This window comes from Trichoplusia ni, chromosome 8 (genome assembly GCF_003590095.1).
Source record: "Trichoplusia ni isolate ovarian cell line Hi5 chromosome 8, tn1, whole genome shotgun sequence".
NCBI classification, from domain to species: Eukaryota; Metazoa; Arthropoda; class Insecta; order Lepidoptera; family Noctuidae; genus Trichoplusia; species Trichoplusia ni.
In genome coordinates, this window is record NC_039485.1 from 6,200,584 (window position 1) to 6,218,235 (window position 17,652).

Genomic DNA, 17,652 nt, shown 5'->3' on the forward strand with positions numbered 1-17,652 from the left:
TAAATATTTTAATAGCATTTGTAATTTAACGTTACCTACTAAAAGCTATACGGATACCAAACAAAGCTTTTTAGGTTAAAGTCGAATGAGAAAATTATATACAGCGTCACAAAATAGTTTAAATTGCATCGTAAACAATAGGTTTTACGCGCAACAAGCCATTCAAATGAGTTTAAAACTTTTTAACTTGGCTCTTAGTAGAAAACAGAGCACTTACTTTTTTAACAGGTTCTGAAAAGAGTTTTTCTTGAACTGATGTGGAAGCGAGATACCGATATGTTGTCATGTATTTCTGTCTCGCTTCCACTATGCCTGTCCTGTTTTAAAACTTAGAATAGAAAAACAGTTCGTGACACTCAACATTTTATTACTCAAAAGTTGTCAAGACTTGTTGAGTATTCAAATAGTGTTTGCTTGCGATTCTGAGTCAAGAACTATTTGATTGAGTATTCATATTTTTACAACAGTTCAGAATTCACAGCGGCCATTTTGAATTTTGAGCTTTTTGAATATCAATGCACGAAACTATCAGGCGTCTATTCTTCGCATGAATATATGAAATTTTGTTCGTTTGCACCGAAAAGGACGACTTCAATAGTAAAATATTGACATGTGACTATATTGTTGAACTTTTCTTAGGCTTAAAATCACTTATTAAGCCAACTTCACAGGCCTGGTAATCCTAAAACCAATTAAACTGATAATATAATTATTTCAGTACTTACATCAGAAATCCTGGAAACAATTAAAAGAAAATTGATTCTTTCTAGCAATTTAACTAAATCTCTTTCATTTTGTTACAGGTATATAAATGGTGAAAGAGAAATCTGTTTTATAAAGTGGCCCGACGGTAGCAGTTACCCATCTTCGAGAGCAGATTACTGGTAAGAACTTCGAATACGGAACATAAAAAATAGAGGAAGTGTCACCGTACTGAAGTGGCACAAACAATTACCATGTCTTAAGCAAACATTCTTGCGATTTTGATAGCGTGACAGCGCGTTATACTTCGTAGTAATGCAAAGGCTCTCTTCACTCTTTGTCCGCTGTCCGCTAACCGCTTATCAGACACATAAAATAATGAAACTATGGTTAAATTTTTGCATTTAAAGAAATGAAAATAGAATAGGTAATGTATTGTCGTAAACTTATCAAAATATCCATGGATAGGTTGACTGTCGCTTAAAAATGATACAGTACAAATAACCTCAGTACCACTTCCTTCAACTTTATATTCTATGTCTTCCATATGTGGGTTGTTGATACTCGGAAATGGATTTAGGATTCAGGATAACTGATTCATGCGTGTCATTTGTAAGGATCGTTCAGCCCAAGGCTATTGTGGCACTTTCCTTAAATGTATTTGTAAATGACGTCACATTGGTTTTAATTGATCAAAGTATGTAACAATGTGTACGTGTATTGTTAGATTTTTTGTACAAAGAAGTTCTGAAACGGTTTTCTTTTACTAAGAAAACTGTTTTTTTTTTTATAAATGGAAGTAACAATAGAATAAGGGCTCATTTAGACGATGCGAGAAATATCGTGAAACTTGTAATACATTTCTCAAGTAAGATACCCAATTTGCGCGGCTACACTTGTATAGTTTAAATGGGCCCTAACAAAAGCAAATAATTATGCTTAACACCTTCAAACCAATAACTCCCACATTTTAAATTCCAATAAATAAAAAAAAAAAAAAAAAAAAATTATTTGCTTACAAATGCTCTCAGCCTACCAGTCTTGACAGTTCTCAGTACGGGGTACCTGTTTTCGCAAATAAATGGGTCCATGTAACCCAAGGCTAGAAAACACGTAGCCGCAATATTTACCGTCTTGAAAATTCTGCCGGAGACCCAATAAATTCTAGTATATTCGCAGCCTTTTTACACATCCAAAGGAAGACTGGTATTTTCTTACGTTAAAAAATATACGTTACATTGACTATTTACTAAATTTCGCTGTTCAGCAAATTTATTCTTGAGATATCTTATGTAATGTCTATCGAAATTCCTTTGAGTGAAACAAAAAGATTCAAATCCCGTTGGTTGGCAAAAACAAAAGAATGTTGTATTCTAGAAATAGGAGGTATTTTGTATCAAACGATATTCTTTCATAGCTCAATGTTTATTTACAAGTTGTCTCGAAGTTTTAATCGATTTTAGATGAGCTAGTTTCAAAGTTCGAGTTTTATCTATCAATGGCATGAGCATTTCGCATTTATTGTAGGTCGATAAGGAGTGTTGCCATACTATTTAATGATTGGAAAGATTCTGTTACTATTTCTAGATTATGACGTTCATTTGAAAATATTAATAATAACTAGTACATATATATTGTAATTTAAACAGAGTTCAGTTGTAAAATAACGCAATAAAATTTAATCTTTTTTATTTAATAATAAAAATGTGCTTAATTAGAAAAATGTGGATATGGCAGATAATTGAAAAAAAAATTATACGTTTTTGATGTGCTGAAATATAAAATAGCTGGCCTTACCTTTCATTAAAACAAGATGATGATTAATATTTTTTTTCATAATGAAATGCGTCAAGAAAAATATACCGCCTTCTTTCTCTATCATAAACAAAGAAAATTACCTCGAAGGAAAACTTAAAGTGGTCCTCAAAGTCCAGATATAATTATTATGAGAGAACAATGAAGACTAAATTGGCCTTTTGAGGAAATTGCTGTGACAGTCGACTCGTGTAATTAATTTGTAATGTGACGTCATAAGTTAGGTGGCGAGCTTTTAAACTGCTACGAAGATTTATTAAATGATGCAACGGTTTCGTCACACGTATTTATTGCTTAGCTCAAGATTAAGGATTGCGGTTGGGTCCGAAACTAGTCGGGCAATCCTGATAAATACGCGTGAGTTAATCGTTGAATCATTAATTAATTAATGACTCTCACGCCAGTTTCAACGTTACGTAAAGTTATTTATAAAAATTTATGAAGATTGTTTGAACCCAATGTAAACCTAACAATTTACGATACACAACTGAATAATATTCGTTATTAGAAGTTGTAAAAACTTGCTCACGTGCGGTTAGATATTTTTAATGAATTTCCTAAAACTCAGTATATTTTTTATTTCTAATGAATTTAGAACTGATGTTATCACGCATTGAATACGAACGTTCATGAATGGTACTCCTTGTCGGCAAACAACATAAGTTCGACTTGCCAGTTCAATGCATTTGAGCGGTTGAATCAGCATTGAATCAGCGATATGTAATTTATGTAATCAATAATTTGAAGATATATATCCGTATCAACACATTATCGATGTCAGCTGATCATAAATACAGTAGTATTATTGATTGTCTTCTGTTTCAGCTATAACTTGGTGTTCCTGGCTGTGACGTATGTAGTGCCGATGTCGGTCATGGTGTGGGCGTATGCTCGCATGAGTGCTGCGCTCCGAGGCCGCGCGATAGGCGAGTGTACGTATCATCAGATGCAAGTCGTCAGAGCCAAGAGAAAGGTGAGTTTTTAATAAAAATAAGGTTTATTATGTGTAAGCGTTTAAAAATGTGTTGTTTTATATAAGGCAATTTTAATAATCATGAATCAGAGACGAATTTCACATTCATTTTGAAGATTTTTTTGAAAACACATTTTGTGAACAAATTCGGTGATTATAATTCTAGAAAGAATATCGTTAATTTCGAAACGCATTTAGGCACTGAAATCGCCTTTCATGTTATTTTTGGCAATTCATTAGAGTGGTGACGATACACGGAAAATATCGAATTTTTTTTGCAGCTACAAAATACGAAAGAATTCACGTTACATGACCACTGATTACAATATTTTTCTCGACACAAGATGAAAAATATTTTTTACGATAAAATGAAGTTCTCTAAAAACAACTTATATCCTTTAAAAGTCTAACAATACGTATAAGACCACCTGTCTGGATAAATAATGACGGAAACTGAGTACGGTAAGTACTTAAAATACTTCGAATAACTGAAGAGCCCATCCAAAATATGCAGCCATCCAAGAGAGTTGGTCTAAAATTGTCGAATCAATTTGAGTTTATTTTTTCTTTTACTATCTTTATTCAACTCACGCTCAAATACGTGAGCTGTGTATTTTTCAGTACATTCAACCCCTGTTACAGTCCACAGTACACAAAAAACATTTTGTGCTCTTGGACTATTTTCCCATCCGGGATTTTTGGGCGCTGCGTCCATTTTTCAAAGCGAGCAAATTGCCTATGTATACTGTAAACAATATCATTGGAATATTGTTTGCCTGAAAAGGGGCTATTACATTATCGATTAGTTGTGTTTATAAATTTATTTGTGTTTTGGTTATATCCTTTGTTCGTAGAGTATTTTAAAATAGTAAGTAAAAATAGTATTTTATGATGATCTAGACCCACTATCACTCACGTTACCACAGTTCTCTTGATTCCACAGACATTCCAATAATACACCAAAAGAAAAATCTGGACACATTACGTGTCGATACATACAAAACCGAAGAGGCAAAACGCAGGCCTTTGTTAATTCACCTAATTGTGGATTCAGCCTTTTGATATGGAAGTAAACAAACCCAAAACTAAATACACATTTTCAGCTTTATTTCTTATACATATTTAGATAGCAATTAAATTTGGGTTCGGGACAACCCTTAAATAGAGCAACCACATCTGATCTTTTGGGATAGTAACTTTATAAACGTGAATTTTAGTTGCCTTTGTGCGCCTTGTAGTTTTTGAGATCAGATTAGTATGTTAAGTAGGTTAACGAAGGTTTTTAAGATAAAGTGACAGCGCTATGTTTATATTATCATTATTATACGAATAGTCAACGATTCAAAAGAGATACGAAAGGTTTTCTAAAGGAGTTGTCAATTGTTTTGCTATATTTTTGAAGTGCTTTTATCCTAATAATAGCGACTGTGGTCAAACTATTACTCTAACATAGAATAAGTTATAATTACTTCTTATCTAATGCCCTAGACCCAAAAGATATTATTAGTTACGTACTGAAGCTCGAATTTTGCCATTGAAAGATGAAAAGACTGAAAATTTATTTGTGGGTCGTTTCATCTTCATTATTTATCCTTAGTGTCATTTTTATCTTCCTACTCACCGCAATACATTATATAATCGGGTGAATCTATAATAAGTTTGTCTTTATAAAAAAGAGATAATTTTTCTGTTCAGGTTAAAAGTCAAAATTTTTTGTCAAAAATTAAATTTGACAAAAAAAATATGACTTTTATTCGAGGCTTATTTTAATACTTTTGCATGTCACTTATCATCAATTTTATTCTATATTTTTACACAACAACAAACGTTCCAAAAACAGCAGACACTTAATTATGAGTGTGCCATTAAGAAAAATGAGGCAATGGGGGTCGAACAAATTAGGCCGGAAAACAATTAAAATAAATTGACATTTGAGGATAAACTGGAGTTCCATTAAAATGTGCCCCTAATTTTTAAGGCATCAATTTTAGTAGAAATTCATCAAAATTTTCTTTAAAACTTGAGTAAATGTTTCGAGAACTTTCATAGCGACACTTAAGACACTGTTCTAATACAATGAAGTAATAACTAAGACCTATTTCCAATAAGTACTTGTTACATATAAATGTGAGACGCCGCTTATATACAGTGAATAATTCCATCTCACACAGTTGTTATGGTTCCGCATTTAGCTAAACGCTACTGGTTCCTAACTTTCAGAAACCTAGTAATAACTTCTTAAGAAACTGGATAAGTAGCAAAACTCTTGATCTTAAATTACACTTCGTGTTTTAAATACTAATTTCACTGAATATTGTTTTTATATTCTTGATAAAAAATATGTCTTGGCTATTTTCATATTTCAAAGATTTTCACCGTCAATTACTAAAATTACTTTAAATCCGTGAAAAGAAATATATTCAAACCAAGGTCTTTATAATCTTTATAATATTATCTACACGTACCACATATCGTTTTTTTATTTTAGAACGTTAGAAAAATAAAGAGATTTTTTTTTAATCTTAACCTTAAAAACTCAAAACTATGATTTTTCACTTATATCACTTTTCACTGAAGGTACAGAATTGTTCTTGCCAATATAGATACCATCGATACCATTACAATGGGCTAATGCTACTGGCATTGTTGTTAACCGATAAGTATATGATAGCTTATGTGCTAAACATAATAGAAATTGTACATAACCTATTATATTATCAAACCCGCTATTTGGAGCCCGTATTGCATTGTTATTATCCATTAGTGCGTAATGTATGCTTTGCTCCTTTTAAAGTATTAATCATGAATTGTGTGGGTTCTTTATTCATTCATGTATAGAACAATATATTAAGTTTGTCAATATTCCCACTGAAAATATAGAGTATCTTTTTTGTATAGGTATTTCGTGAAGTTAAGTTACAATCAGTGCAAAATTACGCGTCCATCACCATGTACGAAAAATGTAATTTATTCAGTCCCAAAAAATGAAAAGATGGTCTACAAAAGGTTTGCGCAAAGTCGAAAACCCTTCTACTTCGGCAAAGCCGTAGGCGAGGCTTGTGTGACTATAAATAATACAGTAACTCTGAGCCTTTTCATGTGTCTTAATAAATTTCCACGCTACGCTAAATTGTCGAATTTGAAACGACACAATGCCGCTTCAAAAATTTTGTGAAGGTTCATGAAAAAAGGATTAAGAACAAGGACATAAGTTATTTTTAGCATTGTCAAATTTAATTAGCAATAATAGCGGCGTATGTGTTTGAACAAACCTCCCCTTTTCAGTTGTTGGGGTTTGGAACCTTACCTCATGTAGGAACGTCGTTGGGGTAACATTGCAAGTTGTAATTTATGATAAAGGTGTTCACATTTTGTTGAGATAAAATTGTCACTTGTCATAATTGGTCTCGTGAAACAGCAAGTTGGTAGTTGTTTTGCAACTTACTAAAATACATTTTTTAAAGATTCTGGCCTTACGGAACTTTATGCTTTTGTCGGGGGTTTCACAAACGTTAAAGTTGAGTGCACAAGACACTTAGATACAGAACATTCACTATGGAACACGCAAATACAAATACCACGGCATGCTCAGTACACTAAGTTAATCATGAAACTTTTTTGATTTATAAGCAAAAAGGTAATATATTCTCCTTTGCTTAGCGCTAATCCTATGATTCTCTCTATTTTAATTTATGAAAAAAAATCGCGAAACTGCTCTAATATTAACTTAGCTTACATACCTGCAAATCTTGTAAGCCCTAAATCATTCTTAAGTCTAACTATCACAGGCTACATCAACATTTATCATGATTAAACGCTAACCTCCAGAATATTCAGCAACAAACTATTATTCTCCTATGACTGATGCTCTACCACGATTTGTCTGAGGAGGTTTAATGCCGGTGTAAGACAGAGAAGCCGCTCTACACAGTTTAATACCATCTCGCTTTCACAGCAATAAGGTGTGTTTGGACTACTGTTACATATACGAGTCGCTATTCATCAATTTTCAAGTTGGTTGTGATTGATGCTCTCAAACAGTTTCCTATGAGAGTCGGCAATCTATTCGATACTCGATTAATAATACACGTCTGCATGTTGCCGGTTTAGATAAGAGCTGGGTTTGAAAAATATAAATTGGTTAGTATAAATGTAAGTTGGTATTGTGAAATTATGTTTGGATTTCCTTAAGGGTTGTAAATATATTTTAAGATGAATATTCTGTCTTTTTAACAGCAACAAAGACAAAGACGTAGGTATACTAAAAAAGCGTGTTTCCAATGAATTTAAAAAATAAAAATTTTCAAGAACTACTATCGACGTCCCATAATATTAAAGTACAGTTAATATATATCATCATAGTTTCGTAACAAGAATAATGGATCCTTTTAAGCCAACATCCGTTCTAAAATACAATATCCGTTAGGTACCTACTATTTAATCTTAATTATTAACTATTCATTCAAAAATAATCCTAAAGACTTGTTTTCTATGTTAATTAACGTTATGAACAGAATACCATTAAATTATGTGAAAATATCATTTATTTACGCAAATAGTGTGAAAATAATAAAGAGGTCTTTTGAATACGGTCCCTTTGAGATTGCTTTCTAATTTCCTTTACAAACTTAGTATGGGTTACAACACTCGAATGAGCAACCGTTGACATACGTATTTCCCGTCCCTATTCATAGAATAAAAGACGACAAATGGTGAAAGTTATGGTTATGTACATACTCGTAGTATCTATAGTATGTTAGATTAGTTCGTCATTTAATTCCAGAATTAACTTTGCTCTTAGGTTATGGTCCGTTAATAATATTTCAGTTTTAAGGAAAACATTTTATATAGCAGATAGGAAAGTACAGTTGACTCTAAGAGTCACATTTACATTAAATTTCTACTAAACTCTAAGATGTAGAAATATTGCTGTAATTGTGGAACAAAAAACGTCTTTTACGTCTTCTTCTTCTTTGTATCCTTGTTTCCATAACAGCAAAAGTCTTTATTAAAAGATGGCAGCAGTCTTCGAACTGCCATATAGCCGTGTTCAAGAACGACTCATAGAAAAGGCACAGCAAATTATACCCTTGGGCGTCATGCTGTCTTAATCATTATCTTGCCGGATGTAGTGAACAATATGCATTTTACATGGTGTTCTTACATAGTTATTCCTAGATTACACTTAAAATTGTTTCAGATAACATTTATGCAGTAAAAGTTGACTCGCAAACAATTAGTGTAAAGTGCAAACTGCACACTCAATTAGTTCACAGCGCGAACTAAGCAATAAATTCGGGAGCCAACTAGCTTCGCATAACTTTAAAACTTAATATGCATTGCGAATTGACACTGTTATTTTTAAATGAACTCATTTATGTTGCGTAGTCAGATATGCAGAATAAACGTAGTTTATTCGTTTGACAAATTACTATTAATTGGATTTTCAATCATTCTATTTTTTGAGTAAAGCTTTTTAGAATCCTATTTATTTATTAGTTTAAAACGTTTTAAGAATGAAATACATTAGTTAGTTGCAAAAGCAAGGCGAAAGTTTTATAGCTGTCAAAGATTTCCATTTATTTTTGTGCATGAGTCAATAGTATAGACATCGTAAATACGAATTGTGTAATTTTAATAGTATGAATGCTGGTTGTTTTTGAAATGAGAAAGTTATCTATGAACACGCAAAAAATAAGTCTTTTGCGAAGTTTAATCAATCAAAATATTTTAAAATTAGGTACATTATAAATCCGCGTGCAAAGATAAAGTCATAACGCAAAAGGTTTATGTATACAATGAACCTCGTCAAAATCCCACGCTTAACAAATCTTCCCAAAATAGTTTTGGAAAATCCAAACATGAAGTTTCCAAGCTTTCGACCCGCATTAGTTCTTGTTAAGATGAACTAAGAAAAAGGATTTTCACGACTGTGACCTTGGAGAAACAATTTACACAAAATAAAAGTCAGAGATAAAATGTTACTCACTTCTTTTGTTTTGAAGTGAGCGACTGCTGATAAGAGATGATTTTCTTGAAATGCGTATTTTATGTACGATTCATTTTTTATAGATAAGGATTTCTTGAATAACATACCAAAATCTGTGTTGCATACTGACTTTTATAGAGTTGTGAAGTGTTTATAAATAGTCGGAGCCGTACCAGAAGATACTTAATTGAATTATTCTTTCGCAGGTAGTGAGGATGTTTGTCCTGGTGGTGATGGTGTTCGCGCTCTGCTGGCTCCCGTACCACGCATACTTCGTGCTGACCTACCACTACCAGTCCTTAGCGTCGGCGCCATTTGCCCAGCACATATATTTGTTCTTCTACTGGCTTGCCATGGCCAACTCCATGTTCAATCCTTTAATATATTATTGGATGAGTAATAAGTAAGTACATGTTTTTGACTAATGTTAGATTCTATTGTTTATTTGAATTTTAAAAAGATTTTTTTTGTTTCATCTTCAAAGTCAATTGTAGAGTGAGGGAGATCCAAAAAAATAAAAAGACGATTTCTTTCTTTGGCCCAAAATTAGTCTCAAACAATGAGAAATTGTAGACAATATGAAAAGTAGTCCAAAAACCAAATTACAAACTAAGATATAGTGTTGACGACAACTATTTTAAACATGGGTGAACACCTATTTCCATAAATGATAATACAATTTTATTTATCAGAAATGATAATACAATTTATAAGCGCACCCAAAACTTACTACAACTGCATCAGACTAACAACTTTCGAAAATGCTACAAATGGAAACGGTTTAAAAATGGATATACTTAAAATCCGTCTTTAAGGGTCGGTTATAACGAGCACAGCAAGTGTCGGAACGTGCATTTTATATATTTGGTAAATGCTAGCGAGAGACAATTTTCAATACATTTTTTACTCGATTAGGACGAACCCAAGAGGAATAGTAATGATTTTCAAAAACTACGAAAATGTTTGAGTCAAGTTTTGGCCTGGATCACATCGAACAGAATATGGTAAAATCGATACACGTAATAAAGACATTTTGAATTTAGAATAACTAAACAAGTACGTTTCGAGAATACGCCCGAGATAATATATGAGTTCCGTACTAGTTTATGTCACTAATTTCTGTCACCAACATTACATGCGAGTCCGCCCATAAGGGTGTATGACGCACAATATGCGTCATCGATTCAAATTAACGTTTAATTTTACTCTCCACGTGACCCTACAAGCCTTTTTAATTAAAACAGGAGTCGGAATTTTTGGAAGACTTCCAATGCAAATTTAACGAAAAAGTTTTGGATAGAGAGTCAGACTGTCTCATAATTGTTTGAAAACAGTTCGAAGTAGCCCGATTAGTTTGACTGTATAGGCTGAAAACTAAGCCAGCGATTAGAATTGATAAGCGTGAACAAATGATTCTCTAAAAACTGTGAAAAAACCTCACGCATTTATTATAATAACGGAATGTTGTCTGCAAACATAAAACAGAAAATGTAAAGCTAATTTCAGAACAATTTTCTCCAGACTGCATTGAGCTGAACCTATTGTCATGAAAATTGTCTCCCGTAAATGTTTAATTTACATATCTGGCATCGTAGTGCAATAACTATACCAGCTTTATGTGTTTAAGAATTGTTTGGAGTACGCACTCGTTAGTTGTGTATGCATGAATGGCTTTGGAAAGTCTTCTGAGGCGTTATTAAAATAAAGCCGTCTGGATATTGGAATTTCGACGTAGTCCAGGAACAGCACCCGTCCGAATAGCACCGGCGCGAATAGCACCGAGCCTAGTCCACGAACAGCACCTATCAATATTTTTGGCAGGTGCTATTCGTGGATACAAATTTATTTTATTATTTGTGTCCACGAACAGCACCTACGGCTCGGCAGCCTAGTGCTGGGATGCATTTGTTTAACAGGACGTTATTAAATGAAAAATATCGATAAAATCACTAGAACGTTTATTAAGAACTCGGTCTAGGCGACATTTAAATATAAGAAAAAACAATAAAAAGTCTTATGATAATAATTACTAATCTTACAAAATTATAAATCTGTAACACTTTCTTAATTTTTAATGTATCACAATCAGTCTATTCACATCAAAGGTGATGAGAGTAGCGATACTGTGTAACGTGCAAAGACACGTGACACAGTATCGCTACTCTACAATTCTTATAGGGTGCAGCTTGTCGTACCCTTGCGCATTGCGAGCAAGCAATTTTCGACCGAGTCCACCCATCGGACGCCATACATTGGACCTTTGTGAATAGACTGATTGTGATACATTAAAAATTAAGAAAGTGTTACAGATTTATAATTTTGTAAGATTAGTAATTATTATCATAAGACTTTTTATTGTTTTTTCTTATATTTAAATGTCGCCTAGACCGAGTTCTTAATAAACGTTCTAGTGATTTTATCGATATTTTTCATTTAATAACGTCCTGTTAAACAAATGCATCCCAGCACTAGGCTGCCGAGCCGTAGGTGCTGTTCGTGGACACAAATAATAAAATAAATTTGTATCCACGAATAGCACCTGCCAAAAATATTGATAGGTGCTGTTCGTGGACTAGGCTCGGTGCTATTCGCGCCGGTGCTATTCGGACGGGTGCTGTTCCTGGACTACGTCGGAATTTCTCCCGTTAGAGCTAATAAGACATCTGTAAGTACGTTCCTACATTTTATTGAGGAATTTATTGCATGTAGAAAAGAGGTTTGTCTTAAGCTACTTGCAAAGAAAATATTTATAACAGTTAATCGTGAACGAGTCGATTATTTGAGCAGTAGCTTCGTCGTTAAGTCAATATTAAACCCGTTGATGACATGCTCAACATTATTCCCCGGAAACCGTTCGTTTACATAGAAACCTCAAAGCGTTTAAGTGTAGCAAAGCAGTTTAACATAGCGATAACAGCCAGGAAATGCGTTACAATCGAATTATAATACTTGCCTTGCTGAAACCGCAATAGCAGTAAAAAATACAGGAGGTTGGGCGACTGTTAGGTTAGGGGTAATAATATGATAAACGTTTATAAAGGGACGGCGCGACCGTCCTTTTTCATCGTAAAATATTTATGTCTGCATAATAGTTCTTATGACAAGGATCTGAGCGACATAAGAATGTCTCCTATCTTCCATTGTTGTCACGTTCAGTTACCAAATTATTAAACCCGGACAATGTGTGACGTTGAAGACAAAGTCACAAAGATTTTCCAGGGAGTGTCAAAAGTCAAGCTGTTTCTGCCGTGATTTATTACTCTTGAGCCTGAATTCAGAACAATGTGTACGTAAAAGCAAGTTTATTCAATTCAATCGCCTTCGGCTAATATTTGTAGACATAACCTTAAGCTGCGACCAGTTAATTTTATTATGTGATGAAATAATATGTGGCCAGAATTAAAGATGGTTCGTGGTCACAAAACTGTTTATTTTCATTCATTTATTGGCGCCGGTCTTTCCAAATTTTCAGCAAAAACAATGCAATTATTTTTAAAGGTCACATAAATTATGCTCTGAAATATTGGGATAAACGTATCTTTATTGTTTATTTTATGGTAATTTTATTTGGGTTGTTTAAATTACTGTTGATTTAAACCTGTTATATTATTTTTAAGGGTAATTTAATCGTACGCAAATACAATCCATGCACCGGACTTCCATTTCTTATTTTTGTCGAAATAGTTTGTTATTTTTTACTTTTCATTTGATTTTGACCTGTACAGTTGGACTCCTAAAATTATATTTAGATACCTAAGCTCAAACAACTATTCTTTCTGGTTTATTTACAAACTAACACCAAAAAATGGTGTTTCTGAAAAAATATCCCGTAAAATTTGAACGATCTTCTTTTTTGGTTAGACGGCGGAATCATCATGGCCACCTTCTCTGGGGAAATATACCTAACCGCTCATATATTGTGCGTGTTTTTAAATAAATGAACATAAGTTCAAGCATTGTGGAGAATTAGTATTCACAAATCGTATAACTTATTTCTAAACTAAAAAAAAACCTTTTAATTATTACTGTTTTTCACTGACCGCCTAAAATACATTCTTTGATTCGGAGTGCGGCGGTGGTTACACGAGTCAGATTAAATCGTCAGTGATAAATAATTACGACTCCAACAAAAGTACGTTTTTATGACATCTGTTTCTACGGTTGAGAGTAAAAGAACGCCTCGAAGTGAACCGAAACAGGACATTTAAGGGTTGTATTGCGCCCTCGTGGGAAGTAAAAATAGATGCTTTGTTTGCAAATGACATTAACGTACTTCTTTATACGTGGGAGTGCTTCTCTGACCCGAGTGTAGATTTACTTTAGATAGTACCGCATTATATTAGCCTGTCTTAACATAGTGACGTACTTCTCAGATTTATTATAACAATAGGAGATTGAACAAAAGCAATACGTTTACGTTCGTTTTGTTTTCAAGAATCTTTCAAAACTCACTTCGTGCGTTACAGAGTCCTCAGCATGAACACTTGCGAACTATTCGCAACGAAAGCGGAACAGTTAAATACTAATTTACGTTGAAATATTCATGGTTTTTTTATTCATTAATTTCCATAGCTTTTGTACTTTAAAAGGAGGGTTATGTTAAGTGTAAACTATGCAGATTGAACAAAAATAAAAATGAATGTGCTTTTTTGTATATCTTGCTTTCTCGATGTTGATATAAAAGTAAATAGATTAAAGAAGAGAATATCGAAATTACCGTAATCTTACTTACCAAATTGAACGTTTTTGTACACATTTTGGCAGCGTTCCAAATTTCAAGTTCCTTAACAAATTGAGTCAACATGTATCATCGGCACTTTTTTAAATAAACATGCCAACGTTACTCCCATATTAAACAAAAAAGTTGGTATACAAGCCAGATAAATGACATTGATAAAAATATACGAAACCAATTCTATTCGCAACATCAATTCTCCACAATGAATGATGGAATAATAATTTATAAATAGACATTTTATATTTGATGATCAACATTCAAGTGACAAGATTCAATGTATATCCAGAATAAGAAAGCCACGAACCTACTCGAAGTTAGACTTATATCCAAGTTAGCTATGAAAGTGGGCGTTCGCCAAGGGACAGCTCTGGGTCCAAACTCCTTCCTGTTGATAATAGATTCCGTGACGTCCTTCCAAATTAAAGTCATAAAGCTATCATACACAAAGCGAATTGATTTTAAATGCAATATCGCTAGTAAAAAATAAAATAAAAACTCATTGGCTTTGTAACGTGGAAGCGATATAACCAAACCCTTATGTGATTTTTATCATCTTTCTGTTACAAATCTGAATTAGCAAAATATACATCTTTTTTTAACAAAAAAGCCCTTGTAGTAATTTTGGTCTATGCACATCCTGCATTTTGTAGATACATTTTGATAAATTTCTGTTTACAGCTAATTTATGTACACTCAGGTTGGCGGTTGGGCATGATATATTACGTCTGCGAATACACGATAAAGAATAAACTCCGAGCAATTCTCACCTAAAATCCGTATTCAAAAAATTCAACTTTATTAAAGTGACACAATGATTTATTTATGTTAATCCAGGTAAATTACTGTGGTCTGAAATTATGAGGAAAATTTAGTTTTCCTAAATATAATTAAAAATATATAATATAATTTAAAAGCTAGTGGACGTTAGTTAATGCCAGTCTGTACGCTGAACTATGGACTATAATGTACTATAAAACAGGACTGCCGCCGTGGAAGGGAGACACTGCTACCCATAGAGTTGTGCTATCACGCTCCCACAATGGCAATAGGACTATTCCAAATGCTCATTGTACAGGCAGTGGTCTGTAGTTAGGTCTCACCAATAATCCGGTTAAGCCGCCGTAACTCGCCCAAAGTTAGACTCAAAAGTCTGACTATGAAACTTGGTGTTTGTTATTTTTATAGTCAGTAAGCTAAGAGTTTTTAAAATTGAACTTCATTTTGATTATCCTAAAAAGGTATTTTTTTTTTTTTTTTAATTAATAATTAGTCTGCGATTCTACTGTAAATGTAAAAAAATGTTATATACAGTACCTGGTAACATTGCCGGTATCCTTTAAGCTTCAAAGCGGCTTAGGTTCATTGATATTCCCCACTAATTGGGTTGCCGATGCCCAATAAGGGCAAACATGATTTTCAAAATTGATTTTGAATTTTCATATGTTAGTTTCCTATTATGAATTTAGTAAGTAAGAAATTGAGATTAACTTTTGACAATACCTTTAATATATCCGAAACAGTCTCAGAAAGGAGATTATTTTTAGAAACCTCACCTTAAAATAGTGCTATTGTTTAGATATACAGTTTCCAAGAATATACGCTCCAATGTTTCAAAGCACAACTATTGGATGTTTTTGGAAATATAAAAAGTGCGAGAACTACCCGTTCATGACGTGTATTGTGAGTCCTTCATCGAAATGAAAATTTGTTTTAAGACGTGTCTAATAGAAAAATAAATAACCACTATATGTACATAATGCCTACACCTGGAATACTGTATCGGGTAAACTTAAAGCTTTGAAGCGGACCTAGGTACATTGATATTCCTCACTAATTGGGTTGCGGAGGTCTTAAAAGAACAAACATGATACGCCATAGTACTAACATTTATTTTGGAATCGGGTTTAAATATATTATTGCTACATTTCTTCTTAGGGTGGACAAATTGCAAACATTGATTCCAGCGAGCAAATAGCCTGCTTACATTAAAGAATTTTGTTAAAAAAACAAAGGAAAAATCTAAAAATTGAGTAATAAATCTTGTTTAAACTATTGTATTCAAAACGGTTTACGAAAATATCACTTGCTTTGCTAGAACTTTAAATATTGTTTTAAAAATTTCAGTCCTGAATAATTCTCAATTTAGAGCGTTTCGGCACGCTGGAATAAACTTAAATGGGAACCCACTCCTCTTTAAATCAGGGGCTCAGTTGATTATAGCTGATCACAAAGAAAGCCATTACTCTCGATAACTAAGTTTTTAAAACTTTTCCTAGGATGGGGAAGTTGTGGACCTCTTAGCTCTTTAACCGATTGTCTAAAGAATAAAGTTTTAACATTGTGCAATACTAAAATTAGGTCCTAACAGTGATAAATACGTTTCTAGCTTTAACAACCGTTACCTACAAGTATTTGTTAGGTGGAAATTATTGTAGGCGCTTAGGTCGCGCCAATCTCTTGTGATTTATGCCTGACTGGGTAAATCTTTACGGAATGATTGTGAATTCCTTGATTTACTACTCGCACTAGACTATTGTTCGTTGAATGCCACCTTGGGTTTTCGGTTGTCGGTTTTCTAATATGGATTTGGTGAATTTTCTTTTGTTTTTTTTATGGATAAAGACCATTTTTTTACACTTGCAGAAACAAGCCCTTGAAAGCTTGAATGCAAAAGTGTTTGATTAAATTCTTCCGAACCTATTTACAAATAATGCTCTCGCATGATTTTAAAATAATAAAAAATCTGCTGTAGTATGAATTGACCTTAAATGTGTGTTTTTATGAAAGTTTTTGTTTCAGATTTCGGGTTTACTTCCGAATGGTGTTGTGTTGGTGTTGGACACCAAAAACAGCAACATCTACGGATCTAAAGAAATTAGAAATGAACAAATCGTTTTCTGGTAAGTACTATTCACTATGTAAACGATCAATTTAGAAAATAAGTGGAAAATCATCTCATAGTCGATCAGTCCGTGTTGTTTCCTGCGTCTCTAACCCCTTACAAGTTTAAGATGTACCTTGGGAAAGTAAATACTTTCTAATAAGATGTTAGAGGGTTAAACACACGATACTTAGAAAGCAATATTGTAGAAAGCAAATTAATTTCCACGACGCTTCCTCTCCGTAATGTCAAGGGCAGAACACCACACAAGAAATAACATCTAGTGATTATAATAATGAGTTCTATACCGTAAGTTCAGCTTAATGGGAGGGCGGAGTCTAAGTTTAATATTTCAAAAGCGTCTGTATCCCTGTGTTGTTTTCATAAATCACAAACGCCCGTGACCACGTCCATTTCGCCTTCCTTATATTTCTTTTTTTTTGATTTTCGCTTGTTTAACGCTGTGTTGTTTTTTTTTTACTTAGTAATGATAAAGTACGTGTACACCTCTGATGTTTGATGAATTTTCTCTTAAAACTTGATTAAAAATTATC

At 33.3% G+C, this 17,652-nt stretch overlaps 1 protein-coding gene across 1 annotated transcript in view; it reads left to right on the top strand.

The window, feature by feature from the left end:
- LOC113496576 (tachykinin-like peptides receptor 86C) overlaps window positions 1-17,652 on the top strand; it is a 55,580-nt gene that overhangs the window by 30,249 nt on the left and 7,679 nt on the right. Inside the window, exons 3-6 of the mRNA XM_026875840.1 lie at window positions 804-884; window positions 3,343-3,490; window positions 9,686-9,882; window positions 17,017-17,117. Of these exons, the coding sequence (XP_026731641.1) occupies window positions 804-884; window positions 3,343-3,490; window positions 9,686-9,882; window positions 17,017-17,117 (527 nt within the window). The remainder of the gene's footprint in view (window positions 1-803; window positions 885-3,342; window positions 3,491-9,685; window positions 9,883-17,016; window positions 17,118-17,652) is intronic.